The 23,084-nt window shown below is 33.6% G+C and overlaps 2 protein-coding genes across 2 annotated transcripts in view; one reads left to right on the top strand and one right to left on the bottom strand.

Moving 5' to 3' along the window:
• The window catches only part of LOC145694819 (testicular acid phosphatase homolog), a 45,138-nt gene extending 36,714 nt beyond the window's left edge, over positions 1-8,424 (top strand). The window contains exons 6-7 of the mRNA XM_081771477.1: positions 6,624-6,838; positions 8,179-8,424. Coding sequence (XP_081627603.1) covers positions 6,624-6,838; positions 8,179-8,331 — 368 coding nt within the window. The 3' untranslated portion in view covers positions 8,332-8,424. The remainder of the gene's footprint in view (positions 1-6,623; positions 6,839-8,178) is intronic.
• A 2,634-nt stretch (positions 8,425-11,058) lies between these two features.
• The window catches only part of LOC145694818 (carbonic anhydrase 14-like), a 72,651-nt gene continuing 60,625 nt past the window's right edge, over positions 11,059-23,084 (bottom strand). Inside the window, exons 3-7 of the mRNA XM_081771476.1 lie at positions 19,966-20,124; positions 18,671-18,791; positions 17,381-17,490; positions 15,748-15,968; positions 11,059-12,744 (exon numbers count right to left, since the gene is read on the bottom strand). Coding sequence (XP_081627602.1) covers positions 12,541-12,744; positions 15,748-15,968; positions 17,381-17,490; positions 18,671-18,791; positions 19,966-20,124 — 815 coding nt within the window. The 3' untranslated portion in view covers positions 11,059-12,540. The remainder of the gene's footprint in view (positions 12,745-15,747; positions 15,969-17,380; positions 17,491-18,670; positions 18,792-19,965; positions 20,125-23,084) is intronic.

Below are 23,084 nucleotides of genomic sequence, written 5' to 3'. Positions count from 1 at the left end.
GCAGAATTCACTTTTAATATCACTGCATTGATGGAAACCCGTAGCGTAGCAGATTTCATGGTTATGGTTTAACTTCAGTGATGACAGTAGCGTTGTCAAGTCGGTCAGGCATTACAGTCCAACAACAAGTGTTAGAAGGATTTCGCGTCCGTTTCAACTTACCCGTACTCATGTATAATACATAATACACTTTGAGGAGATTGGCTTAATCCACTTGATCTTCAATACATGAAGCATCTCCATCCAGAAGACAGTGAATGTGTTGCATTTTGCGAATGGGTACAAGCGCATCATAATGTTTTGTCATTCATTCTGTTTACTGATGAGGCCACTTTCACCCAAAACAGAATCAATAACACCCTCAACGCACATCATTGGAGCAATGAAAATTCTAGAACAACAACAGTAACAAATTACCTAAAACGATTTGCGGTAAATGTGTTAGCTGGGGTTATTGATGATAAGATTTTTGGGTCCCTTTTTCTTGCCTCAGTGTTTGACTCGTGAAGCTTACTTGTACTTCCTACGCGATGATTTACCAGGACTGCTAAACAATATCTCTCTGGAAACTAAATTGTCATTAATATACCAGCGTGAGGGAGTACCATCTCACGCCACCAATATTGTACGTCAGTATCTTGATTTTAAAAAAAAATCCAAATTGTTTGATCGGTCGGAGCATGACGAGTTAACTGGCCACCTCATGTATCCGACCTAATATCTTTTAATTTTGCTTGTGATGGTGGTTGAGGAACATTGTGTGCAGACAAAGATTTAACTCAAGAGACGAACTAGTACAGATCATCGTCCAGGCAGTCATTATCATCAAGTAGAGCATAGAAGACATCAGACGGGCAATAAGACATGTAATGATCCGTACTGCAAAATACATCGGAGATAGTGATATTTTAGAAAACCTTCTTTGATCACATACCATAAATTGTATCGCAAAAACTACGTCCAATTGCATTTTCACTACCCTTCTATTTTTGTACATATTGTATTTGCATTTTACTATTGCTTTTTATATTGTATTGTATCATTAATAAAATTCCCATGACATTGTTATTGTAAATTCATTAACTTATTGCAAATAAATAAATTATTACTGAATTATAAATTATTGTTAAACAACATGATTGAAATAAACAGTCGCAAGGCCCAAGTAACATAACTTTTATCAGCACACAGTCACATTATGATGTTTTTGTCGACTACTGTTCATGCCACCAACGTGAATCTTTAACAACACCCCTGACATAAAATGTAGCCAAAGAAATGAACTTAAGTATCCCCACAGGAAATGCTCGCTTTGCTCCCCAAACTATGCGTAGTATAACGCCAAATTTCACTGATTTTTGTCATTTATGTAAGTTTAATTTGCTAGTTGTATTTCGTAATGAGCAATGTAATTTCATTTTTAATTTCCCCACTATTTCCACCGTTGTTTAGCTGAACTATATTATTATGACTATAGTCTTTGCTTGCAACCGTATCCTCGTACCCTCCAGTTCGTCCTACTAATTTTGAATGTACTAATTGTAAAGGCACATGTGGATTTATAAATAATCTTAGCGGTTGGCCAAGAATAAGTAAACAAATAGCTTCTTCCGCAATACTTGGCGAAGATCGGACATGTCATATTAATCTTCTAGATTTGTATCGATTATCATCGTATTTTAATTTTTGATATTCAGTGCAGTCTTCGTTAGCGCATGGTCCTCATTCCCTAGTTGCTTGAATTTACGCAACTCAAAAGTTGCATTTAATTTATGGTAATTGGCATAGCAATTATAATGGCTATCCGCAATTTTTGTTTTGCGTTGCGATACACAAATTTTAAGGATACCGATATGGATTGTGCCCGTATATCACAATCATCTTGTTCAGGCAATTCGGAGTGATATGTCTGTTGTGCCAATTTTTTTCTTTGTTCAAAAAATTCAGTGAATAGCTATTTCTAGAGGCACATCTCCACAAACTTTGCGTATAGAAAAGTAACGAAAAAAATTGAAAAAGTCATTAAAATTGCTATGCCGATTACCGCAAAGTAATACGCAAATTTTGAGGGAAGTAAAATAATGGGAATGAAGCCCCTAATATTGTACTAACAATATGCGTATCAGACAATACGTATATATACGAGGGCTATCCAGAAAGTAGATTACGTTTTCGTCTGTGTCCGCTAGGGGCGGGGCTAGCGCGGCCATCTTGGGGTCAGAGCGTTGCGCAGCTCAGTCGGCATCTAGCCGTGCTAGTGAGAGGTTCGTGCTGTGCTCCGTTAAGATACTGTGACGGTTTGAAATGTCTGCGTTAATTGAAAATCCCGCGAGCTGCGAGGTGCGTGCAGTAATAAGGTTTCTGACAGCAAAAAACTGTAAACCGATAGAAATCTATCGGCAGCTGTGTGAAGTGTATGGGGACAACATTATCACTGAAGGTGGAGTGCGACAGTGGGTCATAAGATTTAAAAATGGCCGAACCAATGTTCACGACGAAGATCGAAGTGGGAGACCCAGCAAAGTGACTGCCGAACTTGTCGAAAAAGTCGATGTTAAAGTCCGTGAAAATCGAAAGTTCACAATAACGGAACTTTCTTTGAGTTTTCCACAAATTTCGCGAAGTTTGTTGCACGAAATCATCAGCGAAAAGCTTGGTTACCACAAGTTTTGTGCAAGATGGATTCCAAAAATCTTGACAGAGGACCACAAAAATCAGCAAATGGCTGCAGCGTTGCACTTTTTGGACGCCTACAATAAGGATGGTGACTCTTTACTCGATCGCATTGTGTGTGGCTTTCATCTGTATATAATAAAATTTGTTTCCTATACTTTGTTGATTTTTTATTCCAAAACGTAATCTACTTTCTGGATAGCCCTTGTATGTAGTTATTGTCGGTAGATTTATTGAATTAATAAATCTCTTGTTTATTACAGATGTCATATCATATTTATGTGTGTGGGGGTAAGGCATTATTGCCTCATTTTTAATTATTGTACCTTCATACTTTACGTCCTGTTGGCCTAATTTTATCCCCTCCAATATAAATTATCTAATTCCCACACTGTGCCCAAGTGACAGTTTTACCATTCAATAACAGGAGATAATTGTAAAAACAAAGGGAGGATTTTAGAGATAAGATTTTAAATATTCCCTCTTACTTCCCTCCTTTAGACAGACTTGCAATAACCAGTATCATGTCAGAAAGCTTACTTCATTACTTTTCGAATGAGATGTAATTTTCGTCTTTACACCAACTACAGGACATATTATATACAAGTTACTTAGGGTTACCATTCATCCTTTAAAAATCCGGGACCGCCACGAAATCGAGATCTGCGTCCCAACGTCCCGAAAATATTTTTCGGGACGCTTAAATGTCCCGGATTTCACCGAAGAAAAAGGGATAGAATATTATAGTGTGCGTTTTAACAGGGTTAGGTATATAGTTATTCTCTTCCATTTCTGAGTATAGTAATTCAAAAGTTGAAAAAAAGAAAAAAAATTGAATACATAAAACATGGTTTTAATTAAGTTCACGATTTAACTACTTTGACATTGAACGAAGCACTTGTGCGAGTTATTAAGTTGTTAGTTTGTTAAAAAAAAAGAAAAAGAAAGAAAAGAAAGAAAGAAAAGAAAAGAAAGAAAGACAACAGAAATAAAGTAAAAAATCAACGCAAGAAGTTCTTGAAAGACAACAAACACCGCCAGAAATTATTGCTAGTGAATTAACTGTTCTAAAAAAGGATATATCAGGAACAGACAAGACGCGTGAAAGGAAACATTGCATCTTGAATAAGCTAAAACAGACTCTGAAAGCCACGAAACATAACAGATCCTGGGAAATTAAAAATAAATAAATAAAGCAGTGGCGTATTTAGGGGGGATTCCGTTCTTAAGCCCCCCTGAAATCTTACTTACTGTAGTAAAGTATATGAAATATCTTGCAGAATTTTTACATTTTCCGGCAAAGCCCCCCCTTCCGAAAGTTAGCAAAGCTCCACCTTAACAAAATCGTAAATATGCCACTGAAATAAAGTAATCTTGGGAGAGGGTAAATCATCTGATTGCGTTAGCTTAACTAGGGAGAAGAATGTCTACAAAAATAACTAAAAATGTAATTACGTAATACTCGAACAACTCTATCTAATGGAAGAAAGTAAATTAGTATATAAACTTCTCTTCATTTTAAGCATTTCAAAGATTCTCGTAATTTAGTAGCGTCTCGGATTTTCATTTTTGACATATGGCAACCCTAAACTAACTGAAACTCAGCAGATTTCAGAGAATGAAAAGGTTCCCCTCTATCTCGAAAACCAGGAGAAATAGATCATGTGCATATATACTTTTTGGCTTAGTTGACCACACCTAACACCTCCCAAAATACAGGGTGGCGCACGAAATGATCCACCATTTCTTTCTTTTTTTTTATCGTTTCAGGGGAACAAGAAATCGCAATGTACACTTTTACAGCAGTAGCAGTACAGTTTGGAGAAACAGTTGAAGAAAAAAATTGACACCTAACTCACCCTGCCGCCGTTAGAGGGCTAATTTTCAAGATGGCTGACAAGAGCAGACTGACCACAGAGCAGCGCTCAACAATCGTGCTTTTGTTCCATGAATCAAAAAGTGTTATTGTTGCTCAAAGACGATTTCGAGAGAGGTTTAATACCCGATGAGCTCCTTCCAACAAAACCATCCACAGACTGTATGGAAACTTTCAGAGGGAAGGAACAATATTGGAGCCGAAGCGTCCTCGACAGAAGCCTGTGTGTTTGCCTCAGAATATTGAAGCTGTTAGAGTTGTAATGCAGAAGAGTCCCGGGAAGTCGACAAGAAAGGCAGCAGTACAACTTGGCATATCAAGAAGTTCAGTTCAACGAATTCTGAAGAGCCACCTCCATTTTTACCCATACAAGATGACCGTTGTGCAATGACTCACAAATGATCACAAGCAGCAGAGATTAGTGTTCGCGCAATTGGCAGAGCGTAAGCAACAAATCCTTCGCAACGTTTGGTTTTCTGACGAGGTACATTTCCATTTTGACGGAGTGGTCAACAAACAAGATGTGCGTTTTGAGGCCAATGAAAATCCACTGTTGATTTATGAAAAACAACACCGCGATCCCAGGATTACAGTGTGGGTTGCAATTTCCAGCCATGGACTGATTGGGCCATTCTTCTTCGAAGAAACAGTAAACAGTGAGCGATACTTGACTATGCTCCGGAATAACTTTGTCCCGCAGTTGCTTGCTACTGCTTTGCCCATCAACACGCAGTGGTTCATGCAAGATGGAGACAAACCGCACACTGAGAATGTTGTCTCGGATTTCTTGCACGAAATTTTTCACATGTGCGTTATTTCGGATCGGTTTCCAGACCGGTTTCACGCTGGACAATCTTGGCCACCTCATAGTCCTTATCTTAAACCCATGTGATTACTTTCTCTGAGGGTATTTGAAGGAAAAGATTTTTCCGAAACATCCCAACAATTTGGTAGATCTCAGACGACTTCTTGTTCAGGCTTGCAGTGAAATTGATGAAAACATGTGTCGTCGAGTAGTGAATAACCTCAGTGTTCGATTAAATGCAGTTCAGATCAACAATGGCGGCCACATTGAACATGTTTTGAATTAGAACATTTCTCCACAGTACACTCTTTCTTGTGACGTGCATTTCTTTCTGTTCTGATTGTGAATAAAGTTTTTATTTAAAAAAGAAAATGGTGGATCATTTCGTGCGCCACCCTGTATCCGCACGTCTTTACCAGGAAGTCTATATAATGATTCAAAAATACGTTGGAAGAAACTACAATACGCCATTGAATACAAAATTTTATTTCATTATTCTAGTTTATTACTTTCTGTCTATGTACATGTAATATCTTGTACAGTACATTAGATACTGCCGGATAATGTGCATATTAGTAAACAACCCTATAAGTCCGCATGTAAATATTTGACTTAATCGTAACGAGATTGAATAGCCTCGATTAATGATCATTCTCGATGATATTATTTTCAACTTCTTTATCAAACATTATAGTTGGGCTATTAATCTGTAATTGAACTTTAGAAAAAAAAACTACCACATAGGACTAACTTTATTAAGAAGTATACAAAAAATTCTTGGTTGCAGGCGCAAGAAACAGCTCCTGCTATAATGTTTGCAACAAAAGTGCAATAAAAAAAATCATCGTTAAAAAGTATGAACATCACCAACTTGAACAAGCAAGATATTTATTACCCTTCAGACATTGTATATACTTTCAGTACTCCTTTTGTAGTGGCGCTCATTTTTTAAATATGATTACATAAATATTTAAATGTGTAAAAGTTTTTAAAATTTCATACGTGAATATTAGTTTTTTTTTAACTTTGATTCTGAATATATTTAATTATATGTCAAACCGAAGAACAACCTTGTTTAATTCACTTCTTGTTTCACATCTTAAAAGTCATCAAAAATAGTCTTGTAATGTAATTAAGTTTTTTCTTTGCAGGTATACATTAACAGAACAATATTAAATTTAGAATAACTGAAACGTATTCTTCCTTTCTTCTTAGTAAAATTTTAATTAAATTCTTCCTTTTCACTTTTATCAAAATGTATATTCTTAGGTCCCTTATTGGGCGAAATGGTGACTAATATTCAAAAGAAGCATTTAGGCATTCTTGATCCTGATCGGAAAATGTTTATGTACTCTGGTCATGAAGATGTTGTTGTCAATTTTCTGAGAACCATTGGATATCTGAAACCATTTCTTCCTCAATACAATGCTGCTGTTATGGTAGAATTACATGAAGATTTACAAACCAAGGAGCATTTTGTTCAAGTAAGTATTGGTCTTCTCGTCTCGTAATCGGAATGTCTCAGGTTACAAATTCACGGCTTAATCAGTTTGATGTTGATGGGCAGTACAAATTGGTTGCCCATGTCTAAAAAGTGAAAGTTTATTTGGAACACTTGAATACCAAATGATCTAAGTGAAAAATTGAAAATTTCCATGGGAGGCATTTGAAGTTCAACTCCTCGTGATTTTTCATTCGTATATAGTAAATTATTAGACTTTAAAATATATAAATATGGTTCTGGTTACTAACATAGCAGAAATATGAGTTTTTCAGATGTTAAACTTCAAATGCCTCTCCTGGAAAATTGAAATTTTGGACAACGTGGTGCTCAAGTGACCCACATACGTATAATTAATATATAGGAGTTTGTTTATTGTATCAAATAAATAAATAAGCGAACTGCTGAATTTCTTAAGCAGCTCTGTGTTGAACTTAAATATAATAGGAATTAATATAAATATATTAATATTTCTATATTAGGTTGTCTAAAAAGTATTGATCCTTTGAAAGTCAAAATTGAGAATAGATTTCTTGTAATTTGAAATTAATATTGTGAAATCACACACGTACCATTTTGTTTGATGACCATCTGCCATATTTCAGCCAATAGCAATTCCCATCGCTATAGAATTCCTATGGTTTCTGGGTTAAAAAATTGTAGCACGTGTCTTTCACAGGCCTCTTTTGAAACTAACTTACACTATTCAGCAAATTAAGCAGAGACCGAAACCCATTATGATCTAATAGTGCCCGGGCCAGACTATACGGTTGATGCATTTAAATCTCTCAACTAAAGTTGTCTCAATGCTCGTTAAGGAGGTATGCACTTTGACGTTGTCAGCATGGTATACGATACCCTTTCTGTTGACCAGTTCCGTTTCTTTTGACTTGCTAGGTATACTCATTCTAATTTGTGCACAATACAGGTCCGAGTCTATCACTCTGCCCAGTGGCAACAGCTCGTGATGTACGATGCTCTTTCAATCTCACCAAAGGCATAGTACAACTTTCCTGGGAGTCAGTGTGGACTTTGCGGCAGGCTGTGGAGATTCTCCTCGCTCGATCACGATCTTTTTTTGCACATTGTGATCATAGATCATCCAGTTTTTATCACTCGTGATCAACCACTTCAGAAATGACTTAAATTCGTTATGTTTCTGTAGAAATTTGCAGATAAAATTTCACTAACGTCATTTCATGCGCAAGTCTCAACACTTTTTAGACTATCTGATATTATGATGTAAAAATATAACGGTAATCGTTTCAATGTTTTCATTAATTCGTTCTGAATGCGATATTTTGTTTTATCCAATTGACTTAGGTTATATTCAAGGATGGTCTAGGAGCTGAGAATGAAGTTTTACCAGTGCTGACTTGCGACGCTCAATGTCCTTTAGATCAGTTTATTCAGTTGATAAATGAGAAAATTCCAGAAAACTGGGAGGCAGAATGCAATAACCAGAAGTTAGCATGATACACTCGATCACTTACTATTTTCTAATATCATGTTTGTTATTAAATTTTTAGTTTGTTAGTTTAGTTTAGAATAAAATTCTTACCTCATTGATGCATTATTTTTTTAAATGCAAGATACAAATATATTATAGGAGCAAGTTGCTACATATTCCTATATATATATATATATATATATTGTGTGTGTGTGTGTTATTTATCTTAACCCACGTTTTATATACACCGAAAACGAGAGTTGAGTTTCTTGTGAAAGCACGAGAGACATCCACACTAAGGAGGTCTAACATTAAAACCAGGCTATCTACACTTCCAGTTTCAATAGAGCAATATGGTTGGAGATGAAACCCTTTCTTGAGACTTTGAATCTATATCAAAAATTGTTTCCTTATCTCTTATGAGTATCATGTTTTATCTGCTATACAGGCATACAGAGAGACAAATCTGTATTACAATACTCTTCATACTTATACGCAGCATATTTCGGAAGTTTTAAGTTGTTGCCTAGTGTATAGTATACGACGTGGTAAGATAATACACCAACAAACTAGTAGAGATGATAATGGACATGGAACTAAGCAAACAATGCCTAATGAATATCAGTCAAAAACGACACCGTTTTCACATGACAGGCGTTGAGAAACCAGCGAAGGCGCTGATATAATGCTGAATATTTCATGAACGCAGAAAGATATCGCCACCGGTCACAAGATTAAACAGAAAGTCGTATCCGATAAATGCAAAGATATGCACATGGAAGCGGAACGGTTATCATCAAATGGGATTCTCCATTTGTCTGTAGCCATCCCCGTATCGCGACAACCGCTCCGCTATGATCTGTAAGTCTTGTATTTATTGGATGCTAATTTCTGGGTAATCTTTTTACCAAACGGAAATGTCTTTTTGCGTTCATGATTTACAGCATTATATCAGCGCTTTCACTGGTTTTTGAACGCTTCTTACGTGAAAAAGATGCCGCTTTACATCTTTGTTCATTAGCCATTTTTTGCTTAAATTTATGTCTACTATGACCTCCTTCAGTTTATAGATGTATTATCTTATCACCCTGTGTAACACAACAGGAAAAACACAACGTAGTCCAATCAAAAGTTGAGAGAATACTTTATGAATCAGACTTTCCATATGTTGGGAGAAAACATGAAATTACGGAAAAAACAAATTGTGATTCTTAATGAAATCAAAATTATATATTTTCAAATATATAACTAATTGAATCATTAACTGGATAGTGTTACTGGGAGTTAAACGTTCCATGTTCCAATGTTCGTTTTCCTTAAGAATATATATATATATATATATATATATATATAACCTTCATTAGTATTGAAACATTTTAAAAGGAAATCTGAGTATTTCCTTTACGTCCCTTCCTTAAGTAACTTCTCATATAAAGAGGATTTTATTCTTTCATCTAGAAAGAAGTTCATCTTACACACGTTTATAACGCCCAGATGAAAATTATCGCAAAAATTAAACGTCAATATAGATAGGAAGCATAGAAGTACCAAAGATTTAAAGAAAACAGATTTCCCATGAGGACTCAGAAAAAGCAATGCGGCTCACTAAGAAAACATTAATTGTTATACTTGCGCTTGTGTTTACAGAAAAAAAGTAATATGAGAAAGAAAACAATTATCTACTAAAGTAGAATTTATTAGTATAACATAAATTGTTAGTATGATACATTAATAACTGAAATCAGACATGAAGTAGTTAGAATTGATAATAAACTTATACATTTTAGTAGCTATTCTAGGAAGGCTGTGAGACCCTACAATATACGGCACTGTTCTCACTTGAATACTGCTGTGGTTTAGGTCACAAATCGTAAGATGAATTATACAGTAATCATATTCTTTTTTAACATATTTATCAACACTCGAGTCTTACACATTTGTAACAAACAATGCATCACTTCATTCGAAATAATTTTAGCTTGTTTTCTGTTATTTTAAAAGGCGTAAAACAAGTTACAAAAATGTGCTACAGAGATGCCTAATCAACCAACAGTATTGTTGAGATAATTCGATTTGGATATACCATTGATTTATGTTTTGAGATACGCTAAATCAAAAGCACAAATATGTTTATTTTGCATTACGACTATAATATTGTTTCTTATTTCCACTATACACTATTTAGCTGTGAGATCTTCAGCTACGTCAAGATAATAAACTTCAAAATTTGTGAATTTAACTTTGTTAATGTGCTAACGTACAAGTGAATAAATAGATAAAACAATAATTTCGTCATAAAAAGTGGTTATATTATGAATTTATAACACGAGTATCACTAGAGTGAATTGTTAATTTTCAGTGACAAGAATATTTGTTACGCTATTAAATTTATTTACAAAAATCCGTATTTATGAAGTAAGATAAATATAACTTACAGTTTAAAGTTTATTTCAAGATGAATATAAAGAAATTATTAACTGTTGTATACTATTACTATTTTTTCCTTGAACTAAATATTGATTTAATAAAACTGTTCATATCATAATTTTATCTTCGAAGTATGCTAAAGCCGTCGATTACTGGATAGCAATTATATGAACTAAATCGAAATAACTTCAAGTAATAGGAAAAACATACTTGAACACTTTCCTCTCTACAATTTACTAAAGACATTGCGGTACTGTTTGAGAATCATTACTATGATTATAAAAAAAATTGTCAAGTTAATCGGTGATAATTGAAAACACATAACATAAGAAGAAAATGTCCTTTATTTGACAATTTCAAGACAGCCTTACACACTGTAAAATAAATTTCATTACATTTAAATTATTCCTTTAATTTTGAACTGCTTGTAATGTTAGTATGATACATTAGTCCTAGTATTCGTAGTATTTCTTGCGTATGTTATTCTGAAAGCCTTTTAGTTTGACTGGAGTGATGCTCATATGAAGATTATTTTTATTTTTATTTTTTAAAAAAGAGAAAAATATAATGTACTGACCTTCTGGGAATGATATTTTAAAGGAAATCCAAACTACATATAAAAATGTAGATTTATTTTATTATATTCATTATTACACATTGTTTACAACATAGATACACTAATCTTAGTTTTATGGTCTCTTGATGTGAAGGACAATTAAATTAAAATTGATAGTATAAAGTAACATTTTGTAATACGTTTCGGAAACCATAGATAGTACATCTAACCTTAAGTGAAATTATGACTGTATTCTCAAAACAAGATGGTCGAAATATGAATGAAGAGGTAGAGGTTATCATTGAGTGTTAATAAATAATAATATTTTAAATATATATATAGAGGTCATACATTAACAGATCCACAATATTACATTGAAGTTTGCAATATGATCTTCTAGAACACTGTTTAGCTCACATTTGAAAATACGTATGATGGTATATCACAATCAATCTACCCAAGAAAAGTTTTAAAAATTAAATATATTATCTCCTAGTGAAACAAATAAATACGTTAACCATCACTGTTTTTAATGTTTGATAAATTATATTTATGTTCCATTATGATATTCATTTCAGATGTTTAAATTGTATCCAAAATGTATAATTTTGGATAACATAATATATTCCATTGAAAATAAGAAATTTTATCGAAATTACTGTGTGCTGTGTTCTGAATTCTTACATTCAAAAAATCATAAAATTGTTAGCTAGAACTAAGTTCCTTGTATAACACCAACTTACGGACTCCTGAGTTGCACAATTATAATAATTAAATAACATACTTATTTACATAATGCTCACAAATTACAAAATTTGCCTTTAAGCATAAGTATCCTTAATTTACCTCAAATACGGTACAGTTAGTACACATGCACATTCACACATGTAGAAGTTACATTCTACGTTTCATTTCGTGGTTCTGAGACTCATCTTTTGGTTTGTTGAGCATTTCAGTTTTCTTGACTAGAACGCAAGTAAACTATAAATGTTGGGTTAGTATCTACAGAAGACAACAGAACTAGGATTCTAATATTTTTACAAATATACTCTCTAGACACACAAAACTTTAATATCTGTCTACACTTTCTGTAACAAGCAAATGTACAGTCTACTTCGGTCTGTTAACACTGAACTTTAATTAACTGACATTTCACGACTATGTAACATTTTGAGGAAATGTTTCGCCGTGATTGGATGTAGTTTTTATTTATTTATGTAATGAAGAAACCTCTTCTATGAGTCCCTTGAGGTCAACAATGTACAAAAAGAGCAGTCAATAAAATGACTGGTGATAGCCACAATTTCGAGCTTCCGGATATGATATTTCCACCTACTGATGCGCCCCTGTCTGGTGTTCTTCTGTACAGGAAACGTTTTCCCAATGGCTGAATATCTCTGTGATTAAATTCCAGCTCTTTTCCATCATCTCCAAGGATAGTCTTGAACACTTCCAGCTGTAAAAGATTTTTTTATTTGAAACCCAAAGTTGAACATCTATTTTTACTCATAAATATATTTAAAATCGAAATACCACTAATTGATTGATTACTGTATTTTTTTCAACGTCTAGTTTGAACGAGATGGGACGTATTAACGTTCTTATTCTTAACTCCTAGGAGCTTACTATTAAGCAAATTTACATCTAAAGTGATTGGAAATTAATATTCACCTGCCAAACATAACTTTTGAACTGACACATATAACACAAAGAAATGTGGTTAATCGAGATGCACACAAGCACAAATTGCATTCACTCATAAAAATTCAATAAGGATGGTGTAGGTAGAGGGAGCGAGAGTTTTTTCTTTTATTACCTTCCAGTCATAATTTTTAAATCCTTGACGTAGCAGAACGAAATCTGGTATATTTTTGTATAACAGAATATGTGAGTATCATTCATTTGCACGTATTCAATATCAAAGAAGCAGAGGACAGGAGCATAACTAGGACCGGGCATAACTATAGAACTCCCAGACATAACGCCATGAAAATTAACAGAGTTTTCATTCAGAGAATATGTCTCATCATTCGCTGGCACTAATTCAATATTGTTATTGGTGACACGAAGAAAGACATATTCCAGGATTTAATCTACAGTTAGTGAAATGCAAGAAAAATAACAATTTTCATGAAGCAGATAGTTTCAATTTTGGGAAAAGCATGTTGTGATAGAAGTCCCAGTGGTTGGTAGTTCAATTTTGTATCATAAATTATTTGAGCCAGAAGCGAGAATATTTAATTTGTATCTTACAAATACTTCCTCGTTAATCTTCAATCTTCCCGTGCAAAAAAAAAAAAAAAAAAAAAAAAAAGCAAAAAAAAATCTAAGCCTTAGAGCAAATTGAAAGATATTTATCCATTAATACCACTGCTTTGTAAAACTAACTTTAAAAGAAAGAATACAATTTGAAAAGCATTCTGACAAGTAAAGGTCCATATGAATATGACGTGAATCCGATGTAAATAGCGTTTTTTATCCATTAATTTAAAAGTTACAAGGACCTATCAAGATAAATAGCCCACCCTGTATTCCTATCAAGAATTATACTTTGAATATTCCATAGAAGGTTATATGGAAAACAAATGAGGAAACTGAGGAAGAATAGTTTAGGTTTAGTGTATTGATCTAGGAAAGGTCTTTGACCAGATGAATGGGGGTCGTTGATGGTAATTCTAAACAGAGTTGGATTGCAATGTAAAGATCAAAAATTCATAAGAAACTCATACACTTGAATCAACTAGTAACTTGGAGAAAAGACGAAGAAATGATACAGGAGAGTCACGCACGTAGCCAGGATTTCGTAAAGGGGGGGGGGGGCGTGACATGAAATATTGTGGTCATCACACCATGGGCTCGATCATTCTAAAGAATTTTACTGGAAGATATATTGGTTCATTTAGCCAGGATTTCGTAACGGAGGGGAGAGGGGGATGAGGGCCCAGGAGCTCGATCAATCTAAACTACTTCACTATCAACATAAATTGGTTTGTGAAGATATGTTGGTAAGTATTTTAATAAACTATGAAGAAATCTCGAGTAAAATTTAAAAAAAAAAAACGTATTGAAAAAAATTATACAATATTTACATCCTTCCTCTGTTTATTCAAATATAACAATTTTCCTTTCATTATGACCTCAACTATTATAAAAATTACATATACACTATTATAAAAAGTACATACTCAATAATGTCTTGTAGGCCCTCAAATATTTTGCAATATCAGCGTTCCTTTTTCTGTTGAAACAAATGTTAACAGAACTTTCTTTCAACATATATTTTGTTTTTATTATTCCGCTAACTATTGTCTGTTTCAAATGACAGGTTAAAGGAGCAGTAGAAAATTGTGTTTGAAATAACATGTTTGATATTGCAAGGATGCGATGACGAAAAATTATGATAAAAAATGTCCAAGCTGTTACACAACGGCACTATGCTTTCGGAAGCTTGAAATCTCCCTGACTAGTAGCAGAAATTCTGAGAATTCCGCAATTCCTTGACTCTTCCAGGATATATCGCTCACCTCGCAACCATGTATTGCAAGTAATACAAATTGCCTCATAAGAAAGATTAACCAAAAGTTTCCTGTAGTTTGTTTTTAACGCTGATCCTTCTTTTTCTCATTTCCTTTTGTTTCATCCTTCAGTATATTTTTTTTTATTTCTGGTCTCGAAGGGGGGATCCGAACCCCCGGACCTTCCCCTCTTGGCTACGTGCCTGGGAGAGTGCAAGTGAAAGGAGTGTTCAAGTGAAATGTTGCCTCTTACGAACGTTATTTAATAATATCTATCTAGAACAGGTGGTAAAGCAGTCTACATAACGAACATGGTATTTGGGTAGAGGGTAGAAGAATTAGGTTGATGCGGTTCGCAGATAATATGGCGCTTGTTATAAAATCTAAAATATAATAATAAAATGTTAGAAAATTAATAAGTTGGAAAAGCTGTGAAGAATATGGGATGAAAAAGACTTTGAAAAGACAAAAGCAATCGCCCCCAGAAAGCAGAAAGGTGCTAAGCGCCACTTTCTTCATTTCCAACTAAGTGCAATCTTGACTACCCATTCCATGTTTAATGTTGTGCAGAAATTAGACAAGTGTCAGGACACAATATGAAAGATCTGCAGTGAAAGCTGAATTCTAGAAGAAAGAAAGAATCGGAATTAATTAGTGTTATATTCGTTTTTTATGCTCTCCTGAGAAATTTGCATTTTGGCGCTTAGCACCTTTCTTCTATCTGATAGAAACGAAGAGATCCGAATTAAACATACAGATAGAAGGAGAGAAGATAGAATAGATGCCTACGATACCCACTCAATTTGCGAAGCTAGTTACAGCGATATTACAATTAACCCATGAACCGCGTAAAGTATAGTGATAGAAGCGCAGTATACAGTACTTAAAATTTAGAAGTTTCGTTTGTTTGTTTTTTCCTTTTCTTTTCTGATTAGATGACTTACCTGATCTTTGTGAATCTTTCCATGGGAAACTAAGACAGTCCAGATGACTCCTTCAGCGCAGTCAGGGGTTGTAAGAGAACCTTCGTACCTGTAAAATTTGGTAATATCCTCAGGGAAGAGATTACTGAGCGGGAATGGCGGAACACTTGATGTGCTGTTTACTTGACGTACGCTGTCCAAAACGCTGATGATTGGATCAAGTTTTGGGTTCGTTTCGGATGCTTCCTGCCGGGAAACAACAGAAAATTATGACATTTTGACCTATTTATTTCTGTTATTCATTACTTTAGTAAGACTTTGGGTAAGGTTTCTATAAACATGTCAGTTGATAAATACAATACATTCACTCCTCAATTTTATGGATCACCTTTTAGTGGATTTCGAGAGCAATTGACAAAATCTGAAGAAGCCGATTCAGTTTGAGAGTTCTTATTTTAAATTTGAATGTATTGTACTATTTATTTATTATAGTGTATATTACAGTGTACCAAGTATTTTACGCTCTCAGATTGGATAGCATGTTTGATTAAAAGTATAGTACTCAACTTTTCTATTCCTCTTTTTGTTCTCGTAATGTAATTGTGAATATTAGCTACTATACTTAGTATTGAGCATACGGACAATTGGCAATATCGGACTATTACCACTTTTTAGTCCGTTAAAACGAAAGATAAGTGTATATGTCCATTAAATACAAACGTTTTTAGATACTATTCATTGCTATTATTTATTTACTAAGAGCATCAAATTACAACTTCCTTAAAATATCTTTAGATGCAGTATTAGCCTTAGCAACATAAATAAAAAGTTCACCGCCAGATAAAGAAAGAGTATTATTTTCATACTTTTTCAAACTGTTCCGTATTAAAAATAAAATAATTTCTTACAGATGAACACGTTACGTGTATATGAAATTTAGATCTGCTTTTTTGACTTAAGTTTTAGTATTAAAATAATGGATATAATCTATAAAAATATATACAATATACTAATTGAAATCTTTTTTAGTGTGTGAAACTAATTAGATTTGTGCAAATTTCAATGTTAAACAACATTATTTTTTACAATGGAAATTAAAGCACACATAATTGAGGAGTGTATTTCCAAAACATGCTAAATCCGTTTGACAGAATTCTTCAGAAAGGGCAAAATACTATATATTTTTACATTGAAACACTGTAGCAAGTGATGTTGCAAACAGAATTTACCACAGAAAATGTGTTTTGACAAAAAATAATTACAGAACTTAACGTAAGAGGTTCCATACTATACTCTTCCACATTCAATTCAAAATCGGACATTTTTGAATTTAGCATGTTTTGGAAATACACTCCTCAATTGTCATATCAAAATCAGAAGAATACTTTTCATAAAAGTAAGCAATTTTCTTTTAATTTTAACAATAATTACTTTGAAAACAGAAACCTTTACTCTTTACAATTTTGGGAATTTTCGTGGGAAGTTTTCACCAAAAAAATAATTTTCATGGATATTTAATGAATCAAGTGCAACACGAAAACTACATTTGATGCAAAAATAGAATATAGAAAAATAAAGTCATGGACAAACATTCATGCACTGAAAAGAATCAAGCACAATTACAAAAAAGAAAAAAGACAATAGTTTGCAATACTTGCCTCAAACAGTACAGCGATCACAGCAATGCCTCCTTGTATTCCCTTGGCAGCCTGCAAGCTGTCGTATTTTGTCGAGTGATGCACCAGGTGCATCTCCAAAGCAAATCTGAAATGTAAAATGTAAAACATAAATCATTTTCTATCATATTAAATCATAACTATAGACTTTTTTCAATGCACTAATCATAGCTGTCGACTACATGGGTGCTCCGGGATTCAAGCGCCCATTGGAGATTGCAACAATTTATTTTCTTTTTCCGTCAGATTTAATTTCAAATTTACATTTTCATGCCATGAAGAAAGAAGTAATATAATATGAGCTTTACCAATGAGTATAATTTATTTAATTACACGATGCAATCTTAAAACTATGATGACAATCAATTAAGCAAGTTGTCTTCCAGCTCTGTGCGCTAAATAATAATAATAATAATAATAATAATAATAATAATAATAATAATAATAATAATAATAATAATAATAATAATAATAATAATAATAATAATAATAATAATCTATAGTCACAAGCTAGTATAATTTTATGGAATCATTTCTTTCAACAACTTAGAGTCTGATGTTATTTAAAAAAAAAAAAAAACATTAAAAGCATTTATGCAAATTACAAGACAGTTGAGTTATTTTCTGTTCTCACAAATCATTTTCAATATTTTAGAGGTTTGATTATTATCATTATAATTTTTTTTATTTTTCCGTCTCTTATCTTTGGCCAACATGGTTAAATATTTGAAATAGTGTTTGTGTTTTGTTCATTATAATGCGAAGTAATCGTGGTTTATACAAAAATAAATCTGACACCTTTGTAGCTTACAAATAATTTTAAAGTTTATTTTATTTTAGTGGCCTATGTTCTCTTAATAGCTCTTTATGTCTCTCTGGAGGACACCTCCAGTGGTCTATCGAGTCCGTTAAGAACAATGCAGGTTCTTTCGATTTATCTTATAAGTACCAAACCGTAAGCACCGATTGGAAAACTAAAAGCCTGCACCTGTGCCTAATGTTTCATTACCCTCGACAGCAAACTAAATAACTCTGTCTATATCCATATTTATTTAATTGAAATTAAATCACTATTTTCTAAGTCTTTTGACATTGTATTAGTGGTAAATTCGCTGAAAACCTTGGAGATACAGCCAGGACAAATTTATCAATTTTATCAAATCTGAGAGACAGGCTTAATCTTCATAAATTATGCAAAAGAAAAAGGCAGTTAAAATGAAAGAACATATTACAAAGTTTTTCTTATCTATTTAAAGAAATTTCCCTACCTCCTCTCCATGACCGTATGTTCGGAACCCCAATGGAAGTGAAGCTGGTCAAAGTGATACATTCCTGGGAGTCCGCCACCAACCACCAGAAGTTCGCAGGTTGTTTCTACCGTCAACTGAACTGAAACAAATATCTCAGCTGAATAGATGCCAAAAATCAGAAACATAGGAATGCTATTAGTGACAGCACAAGTAAAGGTGATTGTTGAGATGAAGTAAGAACACAATGATCTCACAATTACGATGTTTCATTATTTTAATTTCTACGTTTTACTTCATTCTCAACAGATATAGTACATTATGAAATGGTAGTATGCTTCATTAAAAAAAAAAAACGCAATTTTGTTTCCTCAAACGATAACTTTTATATATTATATTAAGTTAAACGTAAAATGTTTTGTTACATTTTCATATAAAGTCAAAGTAAAGAGATGATTTTGAGTTTAACGTCCCTTTCAGCAGTTGAGTATTATAATGTTAAGCTGTATATAATTGTGAACTAAATGTTTGTAGCATCTTCTAAATGACCAGTTATAAGCCATTCCCAAGTTAAAATATTCCTCGACTGTCTGCGTCATTTATACAAGTGTTGATAATCAAGAATTCAACATTCCTATATATGAAAGCTCTTTTTAAACAACGAAACATATTACGAACATTTATGTCCAAAATTATTGTCGCATGGCTATAAATATGTTGTTGTAGGAATATAACTTGATAACGAATTCGCCTGGTATTTCTTATAATGTTAGTATGTGTATAATCGGCAAAGACATGTATATGGGAAATTTCATGTCAAAAGAGCAGTAAATAAGAACAATAAAACGAAAATAAAACTTTCTTGTCCATTTAGCAACATTTTGTTTTACTCATTCTAATTTTCGTATTTATAATTCTTTTCCTATGAAATTCACCACGAATATACATTTCCCGATTATACACATAGTATCAATATTAAAAGTACCCACCAAAACCATTATCAAATTATATTCTTATAAGAAAACAGTTATAGATATGCGACAATCATTTTGGACATGAGTGTACATACAACTTCCCTTAAATAGCTCCCTCGTAGCTATATTGTTAACATAGGTATCTTCGGCGCGGGAGATCCTGGTTCGATTCCAAGCGATAGCTCAGATGGTTCCTATCCCACGTTATACTTTAAATCCATGTATTATATAACCTCGCTACTGAAGAGAACGGTAAACCTCAGTTTAACTAACCAACGAACCTGTTTCAATGAAACGAAATACTGAATATAATGGTCATCATAAACAACTAAATAGTCCTACCTGTGTGTCCATTGTTGGTGAGCGTCATCTGAGAGGGAGTTGTGTTGAAGTACAGAGGGTATAGTCCATCAGAATGCAGATCGTACGCTTCGGCAGGAATAATATCAATGGGCGACTGCTTCTCTCCTGTTTCACATGTTCCTGTCCATGAGTCTTTCTCTAAAAATATAACACAAATCATGATTATATTATAACATTTTAAAAATTGAGACTTCATATAATGTTTCTTTAAGTTTTCAGTATAAAATTAATGAATACTCAGTCCCTATCTTTAAGGAAATATCAGCATAAGAGACAATAAATAAGTGTGAGAAAGAGAGTGGGGTACAAGTTACTTTCGCTGATTACGTGTTTTTCCAAATGGCTACTGTCAAGAAGAATTTTAAAATAGTCTAAGTAACAGTAGTGTCATTCGGGTAGGGCAGAGGGCAATTGCCTTTCACCGTGAGTTTAAGAAACATGTGTTTAAAAAAAAAATCTATACACTAATATTTACTAATAAAAAATACGTAACAGTCTTTATGTCTGTGGATAATCTTAAGCCCTGCCTCTGCCAAAACTTTAAATGACATTTGGTAAATAATATAGACCTATCTGTTTTTGAAGCTCAAAACAGCAGATTTTTGTTTAAGAAAAGATTCTTCTCCCCACTTTCACTCCTAACAAATTAAAACTGGGGTCGCCAATGTTCGAAGAATATGATGTACAGATTGAGTAACATACAGCAACATATAAAAACTGTATATAAAGATGTATTTAAAGAAATAAATGAAAATGATAGAAAACAAAAGATTTTGCGTAAGTTTATAATAAGATGAAACTGAATTTATTTATTTAAATGAGGTCACTGTGTTTGTTTCACCATTTAAAAATTAGAGTTTTTTAATTCAAACTTTATATATAAATTTCCGCATATATAGGAACAGTTATATAAAGAATATTAAATAACGTATGTTTCCGGACTACTATCTCAATATTCCATTAACCTTCTGAACTATTAGGATGCTTTTGTGAAGTCGCTAAATATTGAAAAAGAACGATTGCGTAACAGATATGAATTCCTGCAGTTCTAAGTAGAAGATATTATTAGAAAATTAACACTTCATAATACCAATTAGGAAGAACACCTAAGTTAATTAAACACTAGCTCCTACACTGTTAGTGTATGGCAGAGCGTTCTAACTTGAGTATCAGAAGGCATCGCGATTTTTTTCATTATAAACTTAGAATATTAAATAAGCGAAGGATTTCTAATAAAGTAATACTAAATTTCCTTCTTTTCACCCATTGTATGAACTATCTGTTCGAGATGACTTTTTCGACAATTTTATGTGAGTAATATTCAATGATAGCACTAGATGTCTCTGTTCTTAACATGATAAGAACAGATGAGACTATATAATAGTAAATACCTAGCAAATGAAATACACATGGTCGTAAAAAAATGGTCAATCATTAGATTTTTATTTTTTTAGTCCAAGATTAATCTTTATTGTTATTTAAATGGTATTTATTACGGTTTTGTTATGCCCAGTGACTTAGAGATTCGATTTTGCATAATTCGGGGACCCAAAACCTGTACAACGCAACATTTCACATTCTAATAAACATATCAAGGTCTACCATTACCCCAAGTTTGATCCCGATCGGATGAGTTCGGTGTACGAGTTTTTGTTTCAGAATATATGACGCAAAATTTTACCACTCATAATCCGGGAACAAAAAGCCTGCACAGTTATAATATAACGGGTCACATTCTTATATAGCAGATCAAGGTTTACCATCATTCCAAATTTGATCCAGATTGCATTATTCAGGCCCTACTTATATATGAGTTTTTGCTTTCGAAAATATGACGCAAAATTTGACAGTGTCTATAACTTGGGGACCCCAAGCTTGCACAACATAAAATTCACACGATTACATACCAGGTGAAGTTCTATCAACATGTCAAATCTGATCCCAATCAAATGAGTTCGGTATATGGATATTTGCTTTCGAAAATATAACGCAAAAGTTTGACCACCCATAACTAGGAAACCGTAAGTCTGCACAATATAATACAGGGTAGTTCAAAAGTGTGAAAACACTCTAATAAGTGGTAAGTGCTGCAAAATATAACTAAAGTAACAATGTAGGTGAGGAATAGGAATAGGGAGAAATGTTGAGAACACATTGTAATGACGTCCCCAATCTTAAAGTCCGCCATCTTGAATTCTACGCAATTGTCTTAAATATAATCCACAGTATGTGATGTGTTATTTTAATAGCAAATTTTTGAAGAAACTGAATGGCACTGTTATGTTTACTCTAGATCTTATCTTACGAAGTTCAGACTGTTTATATCGTTGCAGTTGACTTACTATCAGAAGATGGCCTTGACGCATGCAGAGCACATTGAGATCGTCCTAATCACTGCAGAAATAGGCACCAGATTATTGCAGACGATTTTAATCTTGGTCATCTGAAAAGGACATTCATCAGCAATGGCACTGTGTTCAAAGTGCTGAAGAAACTACACGAAACCGGTTCTGTGACAGATGAACCCAATACTGGTAGAGTACACATTGGTGACAGACGAGGCAGTGTTTGCATCATTCAGCAAAAATCCTAAGAGAAACATGCGTAGTGTAGCTTGTGAAAGTGGTATTAATCGCATCTCAATCATGCGCATTATGTCAGTGAATAAGTGACCCCTTATAAGCTACAACTTCAAAAACACATTACAGACTATGATCCAAATCATCATCTGGAACTTGCTCAATGGGCCACAGAGAAGCTACAATAAAACCTCACACTCATTAGTGTTGTGACGTATTATTTACTGATGAGGCAAACTTTTACATGTTGTGCGAGGCTAACAAACAGAATGTGCAGTACGGTGGAATAGCAATATGCTTTGGTGTGACGCTTCTACAGGTGTTCCCGGCAAAGTGATTGTATAGTGTGGCGTATGAGGTTACTGGCATTGTGGGTCCATTTTTCAATGAAGAGACCCTAATGGCGATGAATTATCGGAGCATGTTAGAAAACGACATTTTGGAATCACTTCTGTAAGAAGATGGGTCACTCCCTATATTTTAAATAGCATAATGGCATCCCATTCAATTACGGTACCT

This window comes from Thermobia domestica, chromosome 9, assembly GCF_964235325.1.
Source record: "Thermobia domestica chromosome 9, izTheDome1.hap1.1, whole genome shotgun sequence".
Taxonomy (NCBI): domain Eukaryota; kingdom Metazoa; phylum Arthropoda; class Insecta; order Zygentoma; family Lepismatidae; genus Thermobia; species Thermobia domestica.
This window is presented reverse-complemented; position numbering and strand designations above follow the sequence as displayed.